Genomic DNA, 24,004 nt, shown 5'->3' with positions numbered 1-24,004 from the left:
AAACAACTCCGCCAAAATTGAAGACATGTCACATCACGACCGAGACAAAACAGGGTCTTTCTATCACAAAAAAAAACAAAATTAAACATACGAAGACGAGGGGGAATCACAAGATACATCATTAAGCCGCGCGGGCGGTGGTCTCAGTACCCTCCTCGTACTTTTCCCAGTTGGCCAGGATAGAGGCAATGCGGGGAGAGTTGGTGAGACGGTATACATCCTCGAAGTACTCCTTGGTGATCTCGAAAGGACGAGCAGTAACGTTGGGGATGTACTTGCCGATCAGCTTGCTGGGGTCGATGGTGGTCTTGTTGATCTTCTTCAGCAAGAATGATCGGAAAGGCTTGACACCAGAGCGCAGGAAAGTACTGTGGAAAGGAACATCAATACCCTTGAGAGGGATTGTGGCGAAACCACGCTCTAGCTGGATGGGACGAGGCTTAGACTCGGTCTGCTTCATACACTCCTCGATGATGCCAGTCAAGTGAGCCTTGACATCCTCAAGGGACATGCTCTGCATGAGAGCAGGAATGTCGACATTTTGGGCCTTGAGGAAGTTGAGCAAGTTGGTAAGACAGTCCAGGGCACGGAGCTAGAAAGAAATATTAGTATGTCTGTTAGAAATAATAAAGGAAAAGAGAATGTAAAACTTACATCACCAGCAGCAACGTACTGCATGTTAGCTACGTTGTAGTTGACAATCTCCAGTAACCAGCCAGTCTGCTCAGAGATGTTCTCAACGACGTACTGCAACGCTGGCTCGTTGAAAGTCTTGGAGATACGGCTAGGGTTGACAGCACACATAGAGTAGTTGGAACGTCCTTGCTCGTCACGCTCGACAGCGACCTGCATGGTCAAACCACGGTAGAATACGACAGAAACCAAGCTCTCAATGGGCATGACATCAGCCAGGGCAGCAAGAGCGGAGTATTCACCAAGAGAGTGACCGGCGAAACTGCTGTCACGCTGCACAAGACCCTTGGAGCGCATGTCCTCGAAGCTGGCCTTCTCCATCAAAGTCAGAGCAGGCTGTGTGAACTGAGTAGCCGACAGCAGACCAGTGGGGGATCGGTAGGTGTATGAGTCGGTAGTCTCATCAATGCCCTTGAAGATCTTCTCCGACTTGATGGAACCATCGGCGTTGACGGACTCGAAGGTCATAGCCATGTAGTTCTGGCGAATAGCCTTACCACGAGGACCACCAAAGTAAACAGTCAGCTCCTTAGGGTTGTTCTTGACAATGTCAATGATGGAGAGACCATAGTTCTCGATGAAGTGGCGATCGGCACGGTCCCAGACCTCCTTGGCAACAGGGCTGCTGGCATAGAGTTCCATACCCATACCCTGCTCCTGAGAACCCTGACCAGTGAAAACGTACGAGGTAACGGGTTGCTCAACCTCAGCCTCACCAAGCAAGACCTTGTCCTCGGTCTCCTTGTTGCTGGCCTCGACCTTGATGATCTTGCGACCAGCAATCATACCGACGTGCTGGAGCTTGACGGTGATCATGTCGTTGGGCAGAACCATACCGACGAGAGAGACATGGAATCCACGAACGCGGCCAATGTTGTTCTCAGCGGCCCAGGTCTCCACGAAGCTACGTACGGCAGCACTGCTGTACATACCGTGGGTGATGGTACCGGGCAGGTTGGCATAGCTGGAGAAGACGCGAGACACGTGAATAGGGTTGTAATCCCCAGAGACACGAGCGTAGGTCTCGTTGGAAGCTGGAGCACGCAGCTCCAAGGCAGTCTTGCCACTGAGGGGAATGGGGTTCTCGAAGTACACTGGCTGCTCGATAGAAGTACCATTACGCTGGAGGTAGTCAATCACGGGGTTACCGTGAGAGGCACCAGCCTCGTAGTCCACGGATGCAACCTGAACGACCTCCTTGGTAGGTAGCTCAAGAAGAACCTGACCAATAGTCTGGACGTTGCTGAAGACGGTCTTGTTCTTGTAGCGGTTCAGACTCTGCAGACGGAAGGTGAGGGTCTGGCCCAGGAGCTCAACGTCGGTCTCGTCCATGCGGAACCATTCCTTGGAACGAAGGATAGCGACATCACGGCTTGTAGCCAAGTGAACTTGCATAGGAACCTCATCCTTGCGCTGGAAGGTGTTCTCAAAGTCGGAGTAGGCACCGCGGTACAGGAACTGGCTGGTGACGTGCATAATGGGCTGACCATCACGCTTGATAGTACCACAGACCTCAACCATCTTACCAGATTCCTGGTTGATAACGGCGTTGATCTGAGCAGTGGTATCCAGAACATCGCCAACCTTCAGGGGCTGGGCACCAGGAACCATCTTGAAGCCGTTGGACAAGTGAACGAGCTTCAGCAGGTCACCATCGATGGTGCGAGGGAAGATGGGCTTGGTAATAGCCTTCCAGCCAGCAACAATGGCGAAATCCATAGGAGCGTAAACTTCCTTGCCAGGACGGTCAACAAAGGCCTCACCGGTGTTGCCAACAGCGTGAACGAAGTCGGCGACGGCCTGAGAGGTGATGGTCTCGCGGCCTCCACTGAAAGTAGCGGTGGTAGGGGTGTCGAAGGGGACATCCTTGTTGCCGAACCAGATGCGGTAGTAGAACTCCTTGATGCGGTCGTTGCGGTCACCCATAACCTCATGGATAGGAGCGTATCCAGTCTCGGGGTGGTAAGTGAAGAGGAAGCTCAGGGGCACAACACCACCCTCGGCAGTGCGACCCTCGAAGAGAGTCAGGCTGATCTGACCATTCTCATTCATCTTGGCCTCGACAGTCTTGACAAGCTTGCCGGATTGGTAAGGCTCGCGAACGTTGACGACAGTCTTGGCGGGATCATTGGGGTTAGTGATCTCGACAAACAGGCCGGGAGTGGGTGCCACGATACGCTTCAGCGGGTTGGTCTGGAAACGGTGACCCTGAACGAAGACATCGGCCAAGAAGAGGGCGTGACGCCAAGAGTAGGTATCACCTGCCAGAAGTTGGAGCCAGCGGTCAGAGCCAGGCAAGTCGGCAGGGGAAGACGAAAGGCGGAAGCTAGTCTTGTTGTTCTCCTCAGAAATGGTAAGTCCTTCCAATTCCTGCTCGTCCTCACTGTTGACCAGGTTGCCACCGAAGTACTCGATGGTAGGAATCTTGGCCTTGTCGCCGCCGTAGACATCACGGAGCAGACCAGTGATGTGGCCCTTGTGAACGCCATCAAGAATGTCCTGAACAGGCTCGTCGATGACATTAGAAAAGCGAGCAGCCATTGGGCCCTGGAGAATACAGGTACGGCCAACATCCTGGTCAACCACAGCCTCCAAATCCTCGCTCTGCCACAGGGAGTCCTTCTTGAAGAAGTACTCGAAGTTCTCATCAAGAGAAGGAACGAACGGAACGGGCTTCTGTCCACGGCGCTGGCACAGAAGAAGGAAGTGCTGAACGTCCTGGGCGTTGATCAACTGAGTGGCGGCTTCGGGGTAGGCGCCAAGGATGTTGTCCACAGTTGGGTAAGGAGTGTCGAGCTCAGAGTAGGTCTGGAGCAGCGAAGCCTGGCCATCGGCAGTTGTGAAGCGCTCCTCAACACGGCGAAGGAAGTCACCAGTGAGGCGCTTGAGAGAGTCATCGATCCAGCGGGACTCATGCTTAATGTACATAAGATCAACCATCCGGTGAGCGACCTCAGCGTAAGTCATATCTTCCAGGTCAACAGTCTCACCTGAGGCGTTACGACCAAACCAAACCTTGTGGAAATCATCGTTGAGCTTCTTGATAATGTAGTTGCGCTGCTTCTTGAGCTCAGGGACACGCTTAGCCTTGTCAAGCTTGAAAATCTTCTGGTCCATCTCGGCCCAGAACAGGACACCGCGAGTGGCCAGCTTGTGGATGGGCTCGCCCATTTCGGACAAGACAGTGATGACACCACCGGTAGCAGTCTTGTAGGTCTTCTCCCACTGGTCGTCGTCGACACCAGGAGCGTCAGCGATAGCCTGCTTGGCATTCTTGGAAGTGTGGGCCTCTTTGGCAATCATCATACGGCTACCAAACAGACATCCGTCGAAAGGCATGGGAGGGTAACCGAACTTGGCAGACCAGGTACCAGAGAGGTAAGGGTAGGTGTCCTCGGCACCACCGAAGCCACTGCCAGCAACAATGACAATGTTATCCTGCTTACGAAGGCGGCTGTACATCTGGAGAATAGGCTGGTGGAAATCCTCGAACGAGTGGTGACCACCTCCACGGCCACCGGTCCACTGCATGATGATGGGGAACTTGGGGTTGGCCTTGGCAATGTTGATAACTTGCTGAATAGCGTCAACGGAACCGGGCTTGAATGCAATGTGCTTGATACCAAGAGTCTCGATATATTCGTTGGCGACCTCAATGGAAGGAACACCAGCACCAATAGTCAGACCTTCGATGGGCACACCGTCAGCACGCAGGCGGCCGATCAAGGGAATCTGCCAGGCCATAGCACGGGGGTTGACGTAGATCAGGTTGATAGTGATACCACGACCAGGAGGAATCACCTTCTCGATCTTGGTGATAGCCTCAGTCATGGTCTTGGCGTTGTAATAGCCACCACCAGCCAACTCAACGTGGTAACCAGCGTTCATGGTAGCGGCCACAAAGTCCCAAGGAACAGTTGTGGGAGTCATACCAGCCACCATGACGGGAGGGATACCAAGCAGACGACTCATCTTAGTGTCAACATAGGTCTGACCGGTAGAGGTCTGCACAAGGCGGGGGCCGTGTTCCTTGACCCAGTCAACGGCGAACTTCACCGAGTGCTCGTCACGGTCGAACAATTCTGGCTTGTAGCCAACCTCGGCGTTTGTGCCGTCCATTTCACCAGCAAGGATGACACGCACACCGGTACCGTCCTTGTTACGGTTGGTGAGCACACCCAGACCGGAGATACCACCGGGGCCAAAGTCGACAATGTGGGTGGCTCCAGGGAAGACGGTTGCTTGCTCCCAGTTAACCGCATCGTGAGTGATCATGCGGACCAGAGCAGGAATGGCGCTCTCACCAGACTGCTGGCGCAAGTCCTCGCCAGTCTTGGTGTGGAAGACGGGGATGGCCAGGGACTTGGTGGGGATGTCAACATCCTCCAAATCCTCCAGAATGCGGTCGTAGGCGGCGGTGAGATATTGGCTGTGGAAGGGAGCGCTGATGGGCAGGAAGCGGTTGACGAAACGGACCTTACGCTGGGTGAAGGGGACACGGTTCTGGTCGAGGCCAGTGGCAGCCTTCACCTTGCGGAGGCGCAGGTTCAAACCGTAGAGGGAAATGGGAGGTCCAGTGACAACGAAGTTACGGGCACTGTTGACGAGGGAAATGGCGATATGACGATCCTCGGGCAAGTGCTGGTTTGTAGCATCGATATGCTCCTGGACTGCAGCGCGAGAAAGATCTCGAATGGAAAGCATGGGGGTTGGGGTGCCTTCACCATTCTCAATAGAGTCCTGAAGCACTGAGGGGGCGATAGAAGTGCGGGGGTAGGCTTGCTGGCTGCGGAGACCAATCCAGAACAGCATAGTAAGGGCAGTTCTGGCCGCAGTGTCGAAGGACTCCCAGCTAGTGGCTGTGGCAAGAGCAGCAGCGGTCACCACACCTTGCGAGTGACCAGTAGTACCCCGAATGCGCTCAAGGAGATCACCAGGCTGGCGACCCAAGACCTTGCAGGTCACCATGTAGTGAGCGAGCTGGACTAATCCAATCAATGGCAGACTGACGGGAGCGGAGACAAGGTAATCAGTATCAGGCTGGGAATCCCGATCCTGGAGCCATTGTACGATATCAAGACCCTTAGGGTAGAGCTTGCTCGCCTCGGGTTCCCGAGAGAGAGTTTGCAGAAGCTCCGCGGAAGAAGTGATCAAATCCTCGACAAAGGATGGGTAGGTGGTGTAGATAGCACGAAGCTCGTCAAAGTATTCTTCGATGTTTCCTTGTCCACCAAAAACGGTGTAAATACCCGCTGCATCGTCGGAGGCAGCACGGAACAATGCCGAGTCATAGGGCTTGGTGGGCCGGCCTGCGGCAGCACGTCCGGCATAGTAAGCCTCCACGACGTGGTTCTTTTTGGCGACAATGCCCGGCAATGTCGCTGCCACAGCGTGGACATCATTGCCACGCATGAATGCACGCTCGAATTCGTTAAGAACGAGCTTCAGCACCTCCAGGTAGCTACCTTGGGCGTCGTCCTCACCTTCCTCAACCTCATCGGCAACATGACCAATGTAACGGGCAACCAATTCGGCTACTGAGGAGGGCTCATCATCCAGGGCCAATTCATCTGTGGGCTCGGGTAATGAGGCCGTGAAGCTGTCTTTCAACTGCGAGGCGTGGAAATGGAGCGAGGTTGGGACCAGAAAAGAGAAATCGAGGGAGCCATGTGAGAGGATAAGAGGTCGCAGCGATTGGGAGGATCGGGGGGTATTGATGCCGGTCTGGGGACCGGTTGATGTGCCGTACATGATTGTGGTACGTTAAGGGAAATTCTTTTCGCTTTTTTTTCTTTCCTTCTATAGTTCGGATGATTTCCTGGACAGAGATCCAGTTGGGACTCACGGACAACTGGGGGATATTCTGTCAGGGCAAATGCATTAGCTTTTGAGGAAGATCCCTATGGTGAAGCCACCAAAAAAAAAAAAAAATTGTTGGAAGGCGGTCACACTTACAAGTCCGGATTCCAGAAGAAGAAAATAAGAAAAGGAATATGAAGATTAAATTATTAGACGCAAATCCCCAATGACATCAAAATAAAAAGAAATAAGGAAAGAAAAGAGGAGGAATGGGAGGTATGGAGAATGGAGGAGGAGAAGAGAGAGAGATTGAGGGGAAGAAAGCAGCTTCATGATAGACCTTCTCTCTGGTCGGTCTCCAGGGCTGTTCGGGGCAACGTAACGGGCAAAACGGAAAAAAACCAAACTTTCACTGTTGAACTGCATCCGGCCTAATGCGGTTTAGGGCGGTCAATCCCCATCGTGGTTCAACAGTCGAATCTTCCCCTCCATGGCGGTAAGGTGTATTGTAAATACGGTATTGTCCTGGGCTGGGCATCATCGGGGATAGATCTACAACTGATATTGATATAAGACGGTTGGATATTAAATCTGCAATAAATTTAAAGAATGCTTGTAGATATCAAAATGAACTATACCTATGTGGATTCAATGTTGATAACAATATATAATATTTAATAGTATTAAGAGGATTAAGAGTAGTGGCATATATGAGGTCCACCCAAGTAGTATGCATATGTATACAAGCACCATAGATGGATCCAAATATACACCGTATGCCTCGTACGTACTCCGTACATGTAGATCCACCGATATCAGCAAGTTCCTCCAAGGTTCTTCTCCTCGTTCTTTTTCGATTATTCATTCCGGCCGGTTCTCGGATATTGTAAAATTGTGTGGGATCCCAGAGAAATGCAGAGACTCCCGAGGAATCCATTCATATCCATGGCAATTCAGCACAAGTGGTGCAAGTGGTGCTAAGTGGAGTCCCCAGAGTGACCACCGTTAACGCTAACTGGCTCAACTGCAGCTTAGATTGGGGCAGTCCAAGCTCAGTATTGGGTTGTTGGGAGCATCGACCCCATTGTTAAGCTGTTGATGAGATGTGATTGGCGCAGTGGGGCTCTCAATGGGTTATCTAATCCTGTCAGGTACCGATCCGGTGTGACGGTGCCCGCGAGCCCCAACAAGAGGAAAAAGGCACTCAACTTGCCATTGAATCCTGTTGAACTTGGTCTGGGGGAAGTTGAAGATGGTATTGGGTTTCAGTTTTGAGTTATTGATTATTCAACTTTATTGTTAATCAAGAGAAATGGAGTTTGAGGGGAATATACAACAGATCTATATGTATCCATATTATATATTGCCAGCCTCATATCGGCGGTCACAAATCCCGTCCGCCGTAGTATATGACAATAGCCGTGCCTTACCCTACAGTCAGGAAAGAAGAATCGGTAGTATATACACAGACAGCATAACAGAAATCTCTACTGTTGAAATAGTCTTATCAAGATAGGTACCATTTTTATTTATTTATTTCCACGAATCCGATGAGAGTGAAAATAATAAAATTGAACTAAATTGAAAATTACCTCTGGGCCCAAACTCTGCACATGTGGACCAACGGCCAGGTATCCCGTATTACCACCACCATACCGCCCAATACACCGCTATCGCTCTAATCGGGCGAAATTGATTTCCCACTCTTTTTTTTTCTTGAAGCTGGTGATTCTAGTTCTCTCCTCCCCAGAACATAACCTCTCCCATTCTCTAATTCTCCCCTCCCCTTTGGTGGTGTCAACTTATTTTATAATTCCTTTTCTTTTTCTTTTCTTTCCTTGTTTTCATTATCACCACCACTGTGTGGGCATTGCCAGCGACGAGTTTTCCGTCGTACGCCCCCCAGGACGTCCGTCCTGCCATTCTACCTTAATTGATTGTTCGATACCCCCTCCTCCCCGAATATCTCAATAGAATCGAAAAAGAGAGAGATCTCTCTCCAACATACACATACACATACACATACATCATGCGCCCTGAAATTGAACAGGAGCTTGCTCACACCTTGTTGGTGGAGCTGCTCGCCTACCAGTTCGCCTCGCCCGTCCGATGGATTGAGACTCAAGATGTCGTTCTGGCCGAACAGCGTACCGAGCGCATTGTCGAGATTGGTCCCGCCGATACCTTAGGAGGAATGGCCCGACGTACTCTCGCTTCCAAATATGAGGCTTACGATGCCGCCACATCCGTTCAACGTCAAATTCTCTGCTACAACAAGGACGCCAAGGAGATTTACTACGATGTCGACCCTATCGAAGAGGAGGAACCTGCTGCGGAGGCTACACCCACCGCCGCACCTGCAGCTGGAGGCGCAGCTCCCGCCCCTGCTGCTGCCGCCGCACCTCCACCCCCCAGTGCCGGCCCCGCGGCTGCAGTTGAAGATGCCCCCGTGACTGCTGTGGATATTTTGCGATCCCTGGTGGCCCAGAAGTTGAAGAAGAGCCTGGCTGATGTGCCATTGACGAAAGCTATTAAAGATCTTGTTGGAGGTAAGCTCAATTGCATTCATTGCATTAGCCTGATTATGATGAACCACGAAACTAACCATCAATTGTTTTCGCGGAATAGGTAAATCAACATTACAAAATGAAATTCTCGGAGACCTTGGAAAGGAGTTCGGCTCTACGCCAGAGAAGCCAGAGGACGTCCCTCTGGACGAGTTGGGTGCTGCAATGCAGGCTACCTTCAATGGTCAATTGGGCAAGCAGTCTTCTTCTCTCATCGCCCGTACCGTCTCATCCAAGATGCCTGGTGGCTTCAATATCACAGCTGTTCGCAAATACCTCGAGACTAGGTGGGGTTTGGGCTCGGGCCGCCAAGATGGTGTGCTCCTGCTGGCGATCACCATGGAACCGGCTTCCCGTCTCGGCTCCGATGCCGATGCCAAGGCCTTCCTGGACGATGTGACCAACAAGTATGCCGCTAGCGCCGGCATCAACCTCTCAGCTCCTACCGCCGGTGGTGATAGCGGTGGTGGCGGTGGTGGCATGATGATGGACCCTGCAGCTATTGATGCTCTCACTAAAGACCAACGCGCTCTGTTCAAGCAACAATTGGAGGTTATTGCTCGCTACCTGAAGATGGATCTTCGGGCCGGCGACAAGGCTTTCATTACTTCTCAGGAAACTCAGAAGGCTCTCCAAGCCCAAATCGACTTATGGCAGGCCGAGCACGGCGATTTCTACGCCTCCGGTATTGAGCCATCTTTCGATCCCCTCAAGGCCCGTGTTTACGACTCCTCATGGAACTGGGCTCGCCAGGATGCTCTCAGCATGTACTACGATATTATCTTCGGTCGCTTGCAAGTCGTGGATCGCGAGATTGTCAGCCAGTGTATTCGCATTATGAACCGCTCCAATCCTCTCCTCCTCGACTTCATGCAGTACCACATTGACAACTGCCCTACCGAGCGTGGTGAGACCTACCAGCTGGCTAAGGAACTGGGTCAACAACTTATTGAGAACTGCCGGGAGGTTCTCGATGTCGCCCCCGTCTACAAGGATGTGGCTCTTCCTACCGGTCCCCAAACCACCATTGACGCCCGTGGAAACATCAGCTACGAGGAGGTTGGTCGTGCTAGTGCTCGCAAGCTAGAGCACTACGTTAAGCAGATGGCCGACGGTGGTCCAATTTCCGAGTACAGCAACCGCACCAAGGTTCAAAATGACCTGAAGAACGTTTACAAGCTGATTCGCAAGCAGCATCGCCTTTCCAAGGCCTCGCAGCTTCAGTTTGATACTCTGTACAAAGACCTTCTGCATGCCCTTGGCATGAATGAGAACCAGATCATGCCACAGGAGAACGCTAGTACTAAGAAGGGCCGCAACGCTCTCAAACGCACTGCCACTCGCCCTGGCAAGGTGGAGACCATCCCCTTCCTCCATCTCAAGAAGAAGAGCGAGCACGGCTGGGACTACAACAAGAAGCTCACCGGAGTCTACCTCAAGGTTCTGGAGACTGCTGCCCAGGGCGGTCTCACTTTCCAGGGGAAGAATGTCCTCATGACTGGTGCTGGTGCTGGTTCCATCGGTGCGGATGTCTTGCAGGGTCTTATCAGCGGTGGTGCCAAGGTCATTGTCACCACTAGTCGCTTCTCCCGTGAGGTCACTGAGTACTACCAGGCCATGTATGCCCGCTTCGGTGCTCGTGGATCTCAGCTGGTTGTCGTTCCTTTCAACCAAGGTAGCCAGCAGGATGTGCAGGCTCTCGTCGACTATGTTTACGATACCAAGAAGGGTCTGGGCTGGGATCTGGACTTTGTTGTACCTTTCGCTGCCATTCCTGAGAACGGTCGTGAAATTGACTCCCTTGACTCCAAGTCCGAGCTGGCTCACCGTATCATGTTGACCAATGTGCTCCGTCTCCTGGGTGCGATCAAGACTGAGAAGGCCACCCGTGGCTTTGAGACCCGTCCTGCTCAGGTTATCCTTCCTCTGTCGCCCAACCACGGTACTTTCGGTAATGACGGTCTGTACTCCGAGTCTAAGCTCGGATTGGAGACACTCTTCAACCGCTGGTACTCCGAGAACTGGAGCAACTATCTCACCATCTGTGGTGCTGTCATTGGCTGGACTCGTGGTACTGGTCTGATGAGCGGCAACAACATGGTTGCGGAAGGTGTCGAGAAGCTTGGTGTCCGAACCTTCTCCCAGCAAGAGATGGCCTTCAACCTCTTGGGTCTCATGTCTCCTGCCGTTGTCGACCTCTGCCAGACTGATCCTGTTTGGGCCGATTTGAACGGTGGCTTACAGTTCATTCCTGACCTGAAGGGCTTGATGACCAAGCTCCGTACTGACATCATGGAGACCAGCGAGGTTCGCCAGGCTGTCATCAAGGAAACCGCCATTGAGAACACCATTGTCAACGGCGAGGACAGCGATGCTCTGTACAAGAAGGTCGTTTCCGAGCCTCGTGCCAACATCAAATTCGAATTCCCCAAGCTTCCCGATTGGGAGTCCGAAGTCAAGCCCATCAACGACTCTCTCAAGGGTATGGTCAACCTCGACAAGGTCGTTGTCGTTACTGGTTTCGCTGAAGTCGGTCCCTGGGGTAACTCCCGTACCCGTTGGGAGATGGAGTCCAATGGCAAGTTCTCTCTGGAGGGTTGCGTCGAAATGGCCTGGATTATGGGTCTGATCAAGCACCACAATGGTCCTCTCAAGGGCAAGACCTACTCCGGATGGGTTGACGCCAAGACCGGGGATCCCGTTGATGACAAGGATGTCAAGCCCAAGTATGAGAAATTCATTCTGGAGCACACCGGTATCCGTCTCATTGAGCCCGAGCTGTTCAAGGGATACGACCCCAAGCAGAAGCAGTTGCTTCAGGAGATCGTCATCCAGGAGGATTTGGAGCCTTTCGAGGCCTCCAAGGAAACCGCCGAAGAGTTCAAGCGCGAGCACGCAGAAAACGTGGAGATCTTCGAGATCCCCGAGTCTGGCGAGTTCACTGTCCGCCTTCGCAAGGGCGCCAACCTGCTCATCCCCAAGGCTCTTCAGTTCGACCGCTTGGTTGCTGGTCAAATTCCCACTGGCTGGGATGCTCGCCGCTATGGTATTCCCGACGACATCATTGAGCAGGTGGACCCTGTCACCCTGTTCGTCTTGGTTTGTACCGCGGAGTCCATGCTCTCAGCTGGTATTACCGACCCTTACGAGTTCTACAAGTATGTTCACCTTTCTGAGGTCGGTAACTGCATTGGTTCTGGTATTGGTGGTACCCACGCTCTGCGTGGTATGTACAAGGATCGTTACCTTGACAAGCCCCTCCAAAAGGATATTCTGCAGGAGTCTTTCATCAACACCATGAGTGCTTGGGTTAACATGTTGCTCTTGTCTTCCACTGGACCCATCAAGACCCCCGTCGGTGCCTGTGCTACTGCTGTCGAGTCCGTCGACATTGGTTACGAGACTATTGTCGAGGGCAAGGCCCGTGTCTGCTTCGTCGGTGGTTTCGATGACTTCCAGGAGGAGGGCTCTTACGAGTTCGCCAACATGAAGGCTACTAGCAACGCCGAAGACGAGTTCGCCCACGGCCGTACCCCACAGGAGATGTCTCGTCCTACCACCACCACTCGTGCTGGCTTCATGGAGTCGCAGGGTTGCGGTATGCAGCTCATCATGACTGCTCAGCTTGCCCTTGACATGGGTGTGCCAATCCACGGTATCATCGCTCTGACCACCACCGCCACTGACAAGATCGGTCGCTCCGTCCCTGCTCCGGGCCAGGGTGTTCTCACCACTGCTCGTGAGAACCCCGGCAAGTTCCCATCGCCTCTGCTTGACATCAAGTACCGTCGCCGCCAGTTGGATCTGCGCAAGAAGCAGATCAAGGAGTGGCAAGAGTCAGAGTTGCTGTACCTCCAGGAGGAGGCTGACGCTATGCAATCCCAGAGTGATGAGTCCTTCAACGCCTCTGAGTACACATACGAGCGTGCTCAGCACATCGAGCGCGAAGCCTCTCGCCAGGAGAAGGATGCTCAGTTCGCTCTTGGAAACAACTTCTGGAAGCAAGATTCTCGCATCGCTCCTCTGCGTGGTGCTCTCGCTACCTGGGGTCTTACTGTCGACGACATTGACGTTGCTTCCTTCCACGGTACCTCGACTGTCGCCAACGACAAGAACGAGTCTGATGTCATCTGCCAGCAGCTCAAGCATCTTGGTCGCAAGAAGGGTAACGCTGTGATGGGTATCTTCCAGAAGTACCTCACCGGTCACCCCAAGGGTGCTGCTGGTGCTTGGATGTTCAACGGCTGTCTCCAGGTTCTGGAGTCTGGTCTTGTCCCCGGTAACCGCAACGCGGACAACGTCGACAAGGTCATGGAGAAGTTCGACTACATCGTGTACCCCAGCCGCAGCATTCAGACAGATGGTGTCAAGGCCTTCTCAGTTACCTCTTTCGGTTTCGGTCAGAAGGGTGCTCAGGTCATTGGTATCCACCCCAAGTACCTGTATGCCACTCTTGACCAGGCTCAGTACGAGACCTACAAGAACAAGGTCGAGTCTCGCCAGAAGAAGGCTTACCGCTACTTCCACAACGGTCTGATCAACAACACCATCTTCGTTGCTAAGAGCAAGGCTCCTTACGAGGATGAGCTTCAAAGCAAGGTCTTCCTGAACCCTGACTACCGTGTCAGCGTTGACAAGAAGACCTCCGAGTTGAAGTACTCAGCTACTCCCCCCAAGTCTGAATCCCCCAGCGAAGCAAGCACTCGCCAGATGGTCGAGTCCCTCGCCAAGGCCAACGCTACAGCGAACTCCAAGGTCGGTGTTGATGTCGAAAGCATTGACGCTGTCAACATCACCAACGACACGTTCGTTGAGCGCAACTTCACTGCTAGTGAACAGGAATACTGCCGCAAGGCTCCCTCGCCCCAGTCCTCTTTCGCCGGCCGATGGAGTGCCAAGGAGGCTGTCTTCAAGTCGCTCGGTGTTAGCAGCAAGGGTGCTGGTGCCGCTCTGAAGGATATCGAGATTACGAGCGATGCCAATGGCGCTCCCGTGGTTAACGTAAGTTCTGAACACAAGAAATATCCATTTGATTCAATGACCAGCAATGCTAACTCGTTCGATTTATAGCTTCACGGTTCCGCCGCCGCCGCCGCCAAGGAAGCTGGCGTCAAGTCAATCAACGTCAGCATCAGCCACAGCGACTCTCAAGCTGTGGCCGTGGCCGTCTCGCAGTTCTAATCTTATGATCGCCGTACATTTCATCTTCAACCCCCTCATCCTCTCTTGCTTGTTTAAATAAGCGTCGAAGAGGACTGACTGGTGGACCAAATGTTCATCATCCTCTTTTGACTTTCACTTTTTTGCCTCCTTCACACCCCCTTTTCGAGACGTGATGACTGTGATTTATGTTTATGTTTGTGCTTGTTTTCCTCTTTTAGAATCGAGCCAGTTTCGTCTCCTGGTTCGTTGGTGTTTATAATGGGAGTAATGACATGTCATAATTTTGTTCCAATTCAATCGCCTTCCACTGTACTCTGTAGAAGATCATTTCATCTAATCTTAGAATTAAGACTTATAGATTTTCATCTAACTCGTTGTCTACGGAATGAATCTGTATGACTTGAGAATGTCGCTACAACATTTGAGGTGATTATCTTATGCTGTAAAGCACCGAACCAAGAACACTAGAGGCTTCTATAAGTTGAGGGGCGTAAATAGCCTATTAATCACAGGATAGATGACAGCAATGGGATATTTCAAATTATCATGCATATTTACATCAAAGCTTAAATAAATTCTCATTCAGATCACTGAGTGACAGATGCGCGATTCAGCGGTCCCCAATTAGCGCGAGGGTTAATCTGATACCGTACCAGACGCTTCTTTGAATGAGCAGCAGAAGCCTCACGACCAAGAGCCGGATCAAATTTGATCTCAAGACTGCTAGGATGAACAGTCTTATCCTTTACCGAGCTAGATTGAGGTTGATTTTCAGCGCTGGGTTCGGGCTGAGCCTCGGGTTGAGCCTCCGAAGAACCCGCCGAAGGCTTCCAGGCTTGTCGAGATCCAGAGCGATAAAGAGAGGCCTCTACCTTTGTGACTAGGTCAGTGATATCGCGGCCTGATTCGACTGCTGCGAGAAGATCGGTCTTTAGTAGCGATAGCCACTGGTCTTTATCGTCTAGCTTGCGTAGGTTGTCACGGCTTTTAGCCATGATGACTGCGCCGGGTGTTCCGGGTTTCAGAGCTGTTTCCTTGATCGGGCTCTCCTGACGAATCCACTCGCGCATTACTTCCCAAATGACGGCGAAGGGGGCATCTGTGCGCATTGCATTTGGTTTGGCATGGCTGCGTGTGGAGCGGTAACCGATTGAGTGGAGGGCACCTCGGAACTCGTCCAATGGAACAGTGTGACAGTGCAAAACCTTTGAGAGGGCGCTGAGGTTTAAGTAGAATGGATAAGGCTCGTGGAGGGCTGGGTCCTGTCGCGGAATGATGGCTGGGTATTCAGCAGATTGATCATCTGCCTTCGGGGTCTCTGAAGAGCTGGTGTTCGAGGAGGTTGACGGGGTGAGGTCCAAATCCTCTTCCAGGGCAGTGGTGAGCATACCCTCAATTCGAGGGATGGTTTGATAAGTTTGAGAGTCGAGTTTAGGAAGAGTGGCAAGTATTTTCTGGATAAAGTGAGGGTTGTGTAGTGGCCCAGCCCACATGGGTCCGGCGAGATGAGTCTTGAAGCCACAGTGCTCGCAATTTGAGCCAGAGGCAGGTCCCTGAGCCAATCCGTGGTGGTAAAGTGGGCTACCCTTGCGGTCCAGCTTCTTTTTCAGCGAAGCCAAAGGTTGTGTTGACCAGGCACCACAGCCAGAATCACAGTTATAAACGACCATGCTATTGGCGCCAAGGAACTTCACCTGCGCGGGGGAGCGGTACACTCTCACAAAGACACGAGCGTAGAAGTCGATAGACAAGGAAAGCAGAGGCTCGATGGCGAACCCATACTTGGCAGCTGACATGGCTACACTGTTGAGGATAAGACGTAGACCGCCTTCATGCGAATGGTGACCTTTGATTGGAATACCACCATACAAAGAAAAGGATTTCTCTGAATAACCGGTTGATGCCCAGATACTGGCATCGGTACATGTCACACAGAGAAGACCACCGTCCTTGACGCCTTGGACTGCAGCATCCAAGAAAGGAGCAGCGGTACCATACGGATCTAAGTCGATCACATCAAACTTTTCCACCCCGGATAGCCCATACATGTATACACGAGCATCACCCAGATTAGGCTGGATCCGGTCCTGAAGCTTGTTGTATTCAATGTTTGTCTTCATAGACTTGATTGCAGAAGAGGACAGATCATTTGCGACCACCTTGGACACCATTGGAAGCTCGGATGCATACCGAAGAGCACGTAGACCAGTGGCAGACAAAGCATCCAGGACAGTAAACACAACACCATTCTTCTCCTCTTCTGCTGAGACCGGTTGCTTAGCTGTGGTTTCGGGCTTGCTTCCGTTTTCACCCTCGGGTTTCTCCTTTGCCGCTTGAACTGTCATTTCAGCTTCGACCTCGGACTTCTCTCCATTTTCTCCTTCCACGCGCTTCGGGGCGGGTGATTCCTCTGTATCGTCTTCACGCTTCCGCTTTCCAGCCGGTCCCTTCTCATTCTTTCCCCCATATTTCTTATTTCTCCGGTCCTGCTTCTGTTTTCTCATGTCCACTGCATGTTCACCGAATGCGCGAATCGCCAGAACGCTAAGGTCTCGGTTGAATTGCTGGATAGGATTGTAGAAGACAGACTGTGACTCGTCGTCCTCCTTAAGATCCCTTTTCGTCCCTTTCGACGCGGCTTCTTGAGCCGGAGGGTTCAAAATGTGCGCCAGACCCTCTTTGATGACATTGTATTCCTTTTGCTGGTATTGCACTCGTGTGCTCGGGGTAGTGGTGGAGGTCTCCATGACTTTCGCGGAGTGGTGAAATGTTCGTGACACTGGATGTATGTGATGGAATTGGGGGCGGAACAGATTTGGTTTAAATGCGCATTGCGAGAACCGAGTAGAAACTGTCAATATCGAGTGAAAGACCATGAATACTCCTCCCAATTGATCACAGTCAAGAAAATTGGATGGAGAAGTTCAAGTTGAAGGAAGAAAAAAAGATTCCTCGCACGGGCCAAGTGGGTGTTCCACTCTAATCCGCCGCGTTACATAGAGCTGTACATCATGGATGTAGACTCGGAGGTAGGTAGTGATTCTTATATAACAGTATAATAGGCAATATACATTGAAATTAATAAATATAAATTACTATAGCTATACTGTTAAAGTATATCAGCTCTTCTATTCATCACTAGTATTATTCATTAAGTCCAGTATCGTCTACAGTACAATATATCATATACATGAATGTCATCCTCAAAAGACTCCGAGGGTCATTTTATAACCAATCGCCAATAATGGGCACTTGGCTATACAATTCATTCCATCCTTGTGCTTCCCATCCAGCACCTTCACCAGAACGCCCAACGATTCCAAGGGCGCCGGCAAGCCAAAAGGCAGCACCAGCAGCGGCAATACCATTGACCATCCACCACATCTTGCGCTGTCGCTTGACACGATCATGGTTCTCGGGATAACCTAGTAAGCCCTCCAATGATCCCTTGCTGGTATGTTGCTTCCGCGCAGTTGTGACTCTCCAGCCCATCCAGGTTGCCCAGCCACCAATGAAATGCCAAACACTGGCAGTGACAAACACCAGATAGAAAATGTTCCAGAACACAGGGCTACGTGCGATTCCATGAGCCGCATAGCCTAGTCCCACGCCAGAGCTACCACCCTCAATCATCAATGGTGTAACACGGTTCACCAGGGCGTGTAGTCCAATCAGCGGGGCGAGGAGATATCCGGAACGGGCCTGTAGCGAGAAGCGAGGCCACCAGGTAAGTCGACTTCGCATCGCACGAGTTTCCGCTCCATATAGCCTTGCGCGTCGTGAGGATCGGACGTTGCGGAGGGCAATGCCCGATACGATGTGGGTGATGATTGGGAGTGTGAGGACGATATGTTCCAATCCAGGAGCTTGGTAGACTGGTCGCGTGAGCAGGAGATAGGGCTCACTGGCAGGTACTGATCGGGTCACCAGCGGAATGAGGGCTGTATTGGCAAAATGCAAGACAAAGAACATGGTTGGTGGATACGTCGAGTATTTTTGCAGACCGGATACTATACATATTGAATCTCTTGTCAGTGTTTATTTGCGAATTTCGCTGTGGCATCACGTACACAATGCATCCCATCGATGAGGTCGCAAACCCAATGTCGGTGCTGTAAATCCACATGTTCGTCGCGGCTTATTCTCTTCTGGACTAGGGAAGTATTGCTCGGTCTCTGTGTCCGGAGATAAATCGTCCACAGGCGAAGGATCCAGTTCTTGCATGGAGATGATAGACTTGACCTCCGCGTCCAACGGTTTTGAATCTGGAGACTCCATCGTGGTAGTGTTTTTTTTTCTGCCTTTTTATTGACTCAGTCGAAGGAAGGAGAAGAAAAATAGAAAATATGTAAGAAATTCGTAGACCTAATCAAACATCGTGGCGCATACGGAAAATAAAGAAGAAGAAAAACAGGGAAAAGGATGAAAGATGAAAGATGGGGAAACGCCGATCATGTTGAGCTTGCTGAGTCCCGCCAAACACCGCATCGCTGATAGGCAAACTTCCCTTCCTTGACCCTCTCACAATATGCCACCGGTATGTTCTGATGCGCGTTTTTCCTTGAATGAGAAAAAGAAAATTAACTAATTTGGATTTGGATCTTTTATTACAGCGAGGCTTTATTAATCCTGCTCCAAAGGTAATCAGTTACCTCTCTACTATAAAGAACCTGCTTGAACTAATCTCATTCGACCTTTCAGACCGAGTCGGCACGCTCCGCTCTGAGCTCTTTCACATGCACACTATGCAACAAATCCTACTCGCGACATCCGGAATATGAAGCGCATATTGGTTCCTATGATCACCAACATCGGAAACGACTCCAAGATCTTAAACAGCTATCGCGCGATCCGAATGCTGCTGAGAAAGCCCGACGCGCAGAGCGCAAAGCCGATGCGGAGGCTGGGCTTCGCGTGATTGATACTCCGACTGGCAATCCTACATCTAGCGGGACCACTACTGGGCGAGGCGGAGGCGGAGGCGGAGGAGCCTTTAAGAAAGGTAACTTCAAGAGTTCGTTCGCAGCAGTCAAAGGTCCTGCAGCGCCTGTGATGAAAAAGAAGAACGTCCTAGGCGATGACGATGATGAAGAGGAGAAGACACCAGCAGTGACCAAGGTTCAATCGAAATCGACTGCTCCCAAGTCCACGCTTGGTGATGAACTGCGTGACGATGTGGAAAGCGACACCGATGAGGAATATGGGCGAGATACGGCTGGCGGGGGATACTATGACCCTCGTCATCCGACCGATTGCTTTTCTGGGTGTACAGGATTGCGAGATATCAAGTCTACCACTTGATCTTCATCTATGATGTACACGCACAGCTTCGTTCGCACTTTTCTTTGGTACATTTGCATTGATAATGGTGTTGGGTGGGGTTTCGTCTATTTGGGGGAGTTATGCTTTTACGACTCATACTGTACTACATATCAAGACATGATCAACAATAAAATTTCCCGGTTTTCTATCAATCTCTAATAAATGGATTAAAAATAATAATTGGAGAGAATCGAAGAACATTTGTTTCAAGAATCTACGCTGGAAATTTCAAAATGGCACCGACTCTAGGAATGTAATCGTACACAAGGTTCCAAGAATCTGCCTAGGTCAAGAATAAATAAGGACATGATGGGAACAAACAAATAAGGAAAAATGAGACAGATGAAAGGGTACTAGACACATGGTTTTATTACTGCTTCAAACGTTGCTCCATTTACACCCGGAGGAGCTTGGCGGCCTGGTTGACAATGGTGTCCTCCTGGGGGAAGGCCATGGTCTCGAGACCAGCAGCGTAAGGAGTGGGCACCTCAGCACCAGTAACACGGACGGCGGGAGCGGTCAAGTAGTCGAAACCGTACTCCATGGCCAGAGCCATGATCTCGGAGGAAAGGCCGAACATGGGGTAACCAGACTCGACAACCAAGAGGCGACCGGTCTTCTTGAGGGAAGCGATAATGGTCTCAACATCCAGAGGCTTAACGGAGCGCAGGTTGATAACCTCGGCGTCGACACCGTACTTCTGCTTGAGCTCGGCGGCGGCGGTAAGGGACTGGCCGACACAGCGGGAGATGGAGACGATGGTGAGGTCCTTTCCGGGGCGCTCGATCTTAGCCTTACCGATAGGCAGAACGAAGTCGCTCTTCTGGGCGGCCTCGCTCATGGGGAAAGCCTGGCCGTACATCAGCCTATTGAGAAATAGTATATTAGCTGCTGTGGACTCGTGACATCTTCCATACGTCCGTAGGAAACCCCGTAGTAGAAAAGAAGCAACATTGCGAAAGGAGACTTACTCGTTCTCCAGAACGACGACGGGGTTGGGGTCGCGAATAGCGGCCTTGAGCAGACCCTTGGCATCCTCAGAGCTCCAGGGGGAGACAACCTTCAGACCGGGAATGCTGCCGTACCAGGCAGAGTAGTCCTGGGAGTGCTGAGCACCGACACCGGCGGCGAAACCGTTGGGACCACGGAAAGTGACGTTGCAAGGCTGAATACCACCGGACATGTAGTGAGTCTTAGCGGCGGAGTTGATAATCTGATCAATGGCCTGCATGGCGAAGTTGAAGGTCATGAACTCGCACTAGAGATAAGGATCAAATATTAGTACTTTTTTCTGTCCGATGGTATCTGAGGTTCGGGATTCGTCGGGAAACCACTCACAATGGGGTGCAGACCAGCCAGAGCAGCACCAACAGCAATACCACAAAAACCAGCCTCAGTAATGGGAGTATCGATAACACGCTTAGGACCGAAGCGATCCAAGAGTCCTCGGGTGACCTTGTAACTGTAGAGGGGGTAAAATGTCCAGATTAGAAACATGGTCTCCAACAGCGAATAGCGAAAGAAAGAATAGTATATCGAGTATACCAAGTTCATAAATTGAACCGCGAGAGATATCGAAATGGGGGGCTCTTACGCTCCGTTGTACTGTGCGACTTCCTCACCCAGAATGAAAGTCTTCTGGTTGGCCTCCAACTCCTCCGCCAGAGCCTCGTTCAGGGCATCACGAACAGTAACCTCCTTCACACCACCCTCTGTAGCATATCCTCGGGCGCGCAGAGCAGATTGAGCGCAAGCAGACTGGGCGAAAGCTGGGCGGAGGGGGGCGGTCGCCAGGCGCGAAGAGAGCAGACGGGCTGCAGGGCGGAAAAGTCGGGGAGAGGCCATTGCGGGGAATTGAGATGAGAATTGAAGAACAGAAAGAAGAAGAACTTAGAATTAACAAGTCCGCACGGCCGAATCAGGCACACCTAGCGTCAAAGACCGAAATTAACAAACGTTGGGGATAGAAAGATGAAGTCCGCGGCGATGAATCTTTTGAGATGCAAATCGGAAAGATGTTGGGCGGCTGACTCAGCACCTCACCGGCAGCTCCTTCCGTAGCCGGATTCGAGAGCTCCTGCCTCTCGTGTGTTGTTTGGGCTATATAGAGAGCTCAAAGCTATCAACGTCGTGGTTCTTCTTTCTCTTCTTAATACTGCTCTCTCTTCTGTCTCTCAACGTTGTATCTTTTACACTCGCTTGGTTCCTGTTGTGGCCCTGACCTACACCCCCTGAGCTCCATATCTCGCGCTCGGGTGATCCAACGGCCCTCTTCCTGCCGAAGCAGCCCGGTTTTCGGAAAACCCCAAGATGCTGTGGTCGGTGTTGCCCTTGATCTTCCCGTCGGTGTTCGCCGCTCAGCCCTCTGCGCCTGCTCCTATCTCCGCACCTTTACGTGATCTGGAGTTTGGTCAACTAAATTTCCTTCATACAACTGATACGCATGGCTGGCTGGCCGGTCATTTACATGAGTATGGATCTGAAGCTTCTCCGCTTTTAAGCGCTTTGAGCTGATAAGCCTCTTTTTTTGCCAGACCTTCTTATTCTGCAGACTGGGGCGACTATATTTCTTTCTCATCACGTCTCAGGGAGAAGGTAGAGGCAAACGGTCAAGACTTGCTGGTTGTAGATACAGGAGATCGAGTCGAGGGAAATGGTCTATATGATTCATCGACCCCTAAAGGCATCTATCTCTCCGAAATCCTCCGCCATCAACATATCGATATCTTAACTTCAGGAAACCATGAACTTTATCAACAGAACACGTCAAAGAACGAATTATTGACAACTGTTCCTAACTTCCGGGGTCATTATCTTTCCTCTAATATCGATATTTATCATCCCAAGACCGATGAGCTGGTACCACTTGCTCCCCGGTACAAGAAGTTTACCACCCAGCTACAAGGGATCCGCATCGTAGCATTTGGATTCCTCTTTAATTTCAACGGTAACTATAATAACACTGTTGTTCAGCCAGTGGAAGAAACCATCCAGGAGAGCTGGTTTCAGGAGGCGATTCAGGATAAGGAAGTAGACCTTTTCTTGGTCGCTGGACATGTCCCAGCTCATTCACCAGAATACCGCGCAATCTTCAACACGATTCGCAAGGCTCATTGGGCTACGCCAATTCAGTTCTTTGGGGGTCATCAACACATTCGTGACTATGCCAAATATGACTCCAGAGCCTTCGCCTTGGCGAGCGGCCGATTCATGGAGACCATCGGCTTCGCGTCTATTGATGGCCTCTCCACCAGTAGCCAGCCAAGTGTGGCCTCGAGCCCCGTCTTCAAGCGACGATACATAGATAACAACCTTTTTTCTTTCTACCACCACACTGGTCTAGATCAAGATACATTCCCGACTGAAAAGGGTCGTGAAGTCACACAAATTATTACCGACGCACGGTCCGCCTTGAGTTTGGACAAAGTCTTTGGATGTGCACCGCGGAACTTGTGGATGACTCGAGTCCCCTATACCGACCCAGACAGTATCTATAATTGGCTGTCGACTGAAGTGCTGCCGGAGACATTGAAAGATGAATCTCGCGGCGATTTCCCAGCTGTGGCCATTTTGAACTCCGGTGGTATTCGGTTTGACATCTTCAAGGGGGAGTTCACCCGTGACAGCGCCTTTATTATTTCCCCTTTCACAAACAAGTTCCGCTATGTCAAGGATGTTCCCTATGACAAAGTGCAACTCATGATGACGGTCCTCAACCAACAAGCAAAGGTTGCATCAACATCTGAAGATGAGAATCCATACATTCATGAATTGGGAACCCCGGGTCAGCCCCATGTGGAAGGTGAAGAAGAATATAATAAAGCTACCAAGGAAACTCGACCACTTATAATCGATGGGGCTGGTTCTCATCAAGCCCCTCTCTGGGCCAAACGGTCTGATCATCCCGATATTCTCCCTGGATATACCACCAAAGATGATGCCGGTACAGACGGCGATGATACTATCCATTCTCCTGTTAGCAATTATGCGGTTCCCAATTGCATTCAAGGACATATCTTAGGAAATGAAACCGCGATGTCTGAGACAGTGGATTTGGTCTACATCGAATTCCTCGAGCCATTCTTAGTGCTTGCCGGCAAATTTGCTCGGCTCGATGTCGATTTTATCAATGAGAGCGAGGAGTACATGGCTGGTGTTCAGTTGACTGATCTCATTACTACCTGGATTGGGGATAATTGGAAATGCGATGAATAAATTAATCACCTGAATGCAAATATTGGCAGATAAAGATACTTTGAAAGAGCTATGACATGCCTTCAAAGATTCCTTTTACTATGAACTTTATGTAACACAGAATGCACTTCAGGTCTCCATGCTTGTTTCTCGGGGTCTTTTCTCTTCTACATAGTATTTGATAGATTTTGGTCGAAAGTTAGAAATTTATGATGGCATATCCTTAGTCCAATATGATACATATAATTGATTCCTGACAAAGAATC

At 51.0% G+C, this 24,004-nt stretch overlaps 7 protein-coding genes across 7 annotated transcripts; 3 read left to right on the top strand and 4 right to left on the bottom strand.

The window, feature by feature from the left end:
* Nucleotides 1–121: 121 nt before the first annotated feature.
* Nucleotides 122–6,444, bottom strand: N7478_012061 (tetrafunctional fatty acid synthase subunit FAS1; the record flags this gene model as incomplete). The annotated part of the gene is made up of 2 exons (XM_056928275.1): nucleotides 122–592; nucleotides 655–6,444. 2 exons carry the CDS (start codon nucleotides 6,442–6,444, stop codon nucleotides 122–124), a joined length of 6,261 nt encoding a protein of 2,086 aa, XP_056774002.1.
* Nucleotides 6,445–8,521: 2,077 nt separating this feature from the next.
* Nucleotides 8,522–14,240, top strand: N7478_012060 (trifunctional fatty acid synthase subunit FAS2; the record flags this gene model as incomplete). Its single annotated transcript, XM_056928274.1, has 3 exons — nucleotides 8,522–9,041; nucleotides 9,121–14,060; nucleotides 14,130–14,240. 3 exons carry the CDS (start codon nucleotides 8,522–8,524, stop codon nucleotides 14,238–14,240), a joined length of 5,571 nt encoding a protein of 1,856 aa, XP_056774001.1.
* Nucleotides 14,241–14,809: 569 nt separating this feature from the next.
* On the bottom strand, nucleotides 14,810–16,969 carry N7478_012059 (tRNA (guanine26-N2)-dimethyltransferase; the record flags this gene model as incomplete). Its single annotated transcript, XM_056928273.1, has 1 exon — nucleotides 14,810–16,969. The coding sequence occupies one exon, from the start codon at nucleotides 16,967–16,969 to the stop codon at nucleotides 14,810–14,812; it is 2,160 nt and encodes a 719-aa protein (XP_056774000.1).
* A 478-nt stretch (nucleotides 16,970–17,447) lies between these two features.
* N7478_012058 (MCP1 family protein) lies at nucleotides 17,448–18,500 on the bottom strand (the record flags this gene model as incomplete). Its single annotated transcript, XM_056928272.1, has 2 exons — nucleotides 17,448–18,232; nucleotides 18,293–18,500. The coding sequence occupies 2 exons, from the start codon at nucleotides 18,498–18,500 to the stop codon at nucleotides 17,448–17,450; spliced, it is 993 nt and encodes a 330-aa protein (XP_056773999.1).
* A 250-nt stretch (nucleotides 18,501–18,750) lies between these two features.
* On the top strand, nucleotides 18,751–19,523 carry N7478_012057 (putative C2H2 finger domain protein; the record flags this gene model as incomplete). The annotated part of the gene is made up of 2 exons (XM_056928271.1): nucleotides 18,751–18,759; nucleotides 18,924–19,523. 2 exons carry the CDS (start codon nucleotides 18,751–18,753, stop codon nucleotides 19,521–19,523), a joined length of 609 nt encoding a protein of 202 aa, XP_056773998.1.
* Nucleotides 19,524–19,938: 415 nt separating this feature from the next.
* On the bottom strand, nucleotides 19,939–21,389 carry N7478_012056 (pyruvate dehydrogenase (acetyl-transferring) subunit E1 beta; the record flags this gene model as incomplete). Its single annotated transcript, XM_056928270.1, has 4 exons — nucleotides 19,939–20,410; nucleotides 20,516–20,802; nucleotides 20,883–21,006; nucleotides 21,139–21,389. 4 exons carry the CDS (start codon nucleotides 21,387–21,389, stop codon nucleotides 19,939–19,941), a joined length of 1,134 nt encoding a protein of 377 aa, XP_056773997.1.
* A 465-nt stretch (nucleotides 21,390–21,854) lies between these two features.
* On the top strand, nucleotides 21,855–23,759 carry N7478_012055 (metallophosphoesterase family protein; the record flags this gene model as incomplete). Its single annotated transcript, XM_056928269.1, has 2 exons — nucleotides 21,855–22,015; nucleotides 22,079–23,759. 2 exons carry the CDS (start codon nucleotides 21,855–21,857, stop codon nucleotides 23,757–23,759), a joined length of 1,842 nt encoding a protein of 613 aa, XP_056773996.1.
* Nucleotides 23,760–24,004: the final 245 nt, after the last annotated feature.

Source organism: Penicillium angulare, assembly GCF_028827245.1.
Source record: "Penicillium angulare strain IBT 27051 chromosome Unknown utg000009l_segment0_segment0, whole genome shotgun sequence".
Lineage (NCBI taxonomy): Eukaryota > Fungi > Ascomycota > Eurotiomycetes > Eurotiales > Aspergillaceae > Penicillium > Penicillium angulare.
The sequence above is the reverse complement of the archived record's forward strand: the minus strand, read 5'-3'. Positions and strand labels throughout refer to the sequence as shown.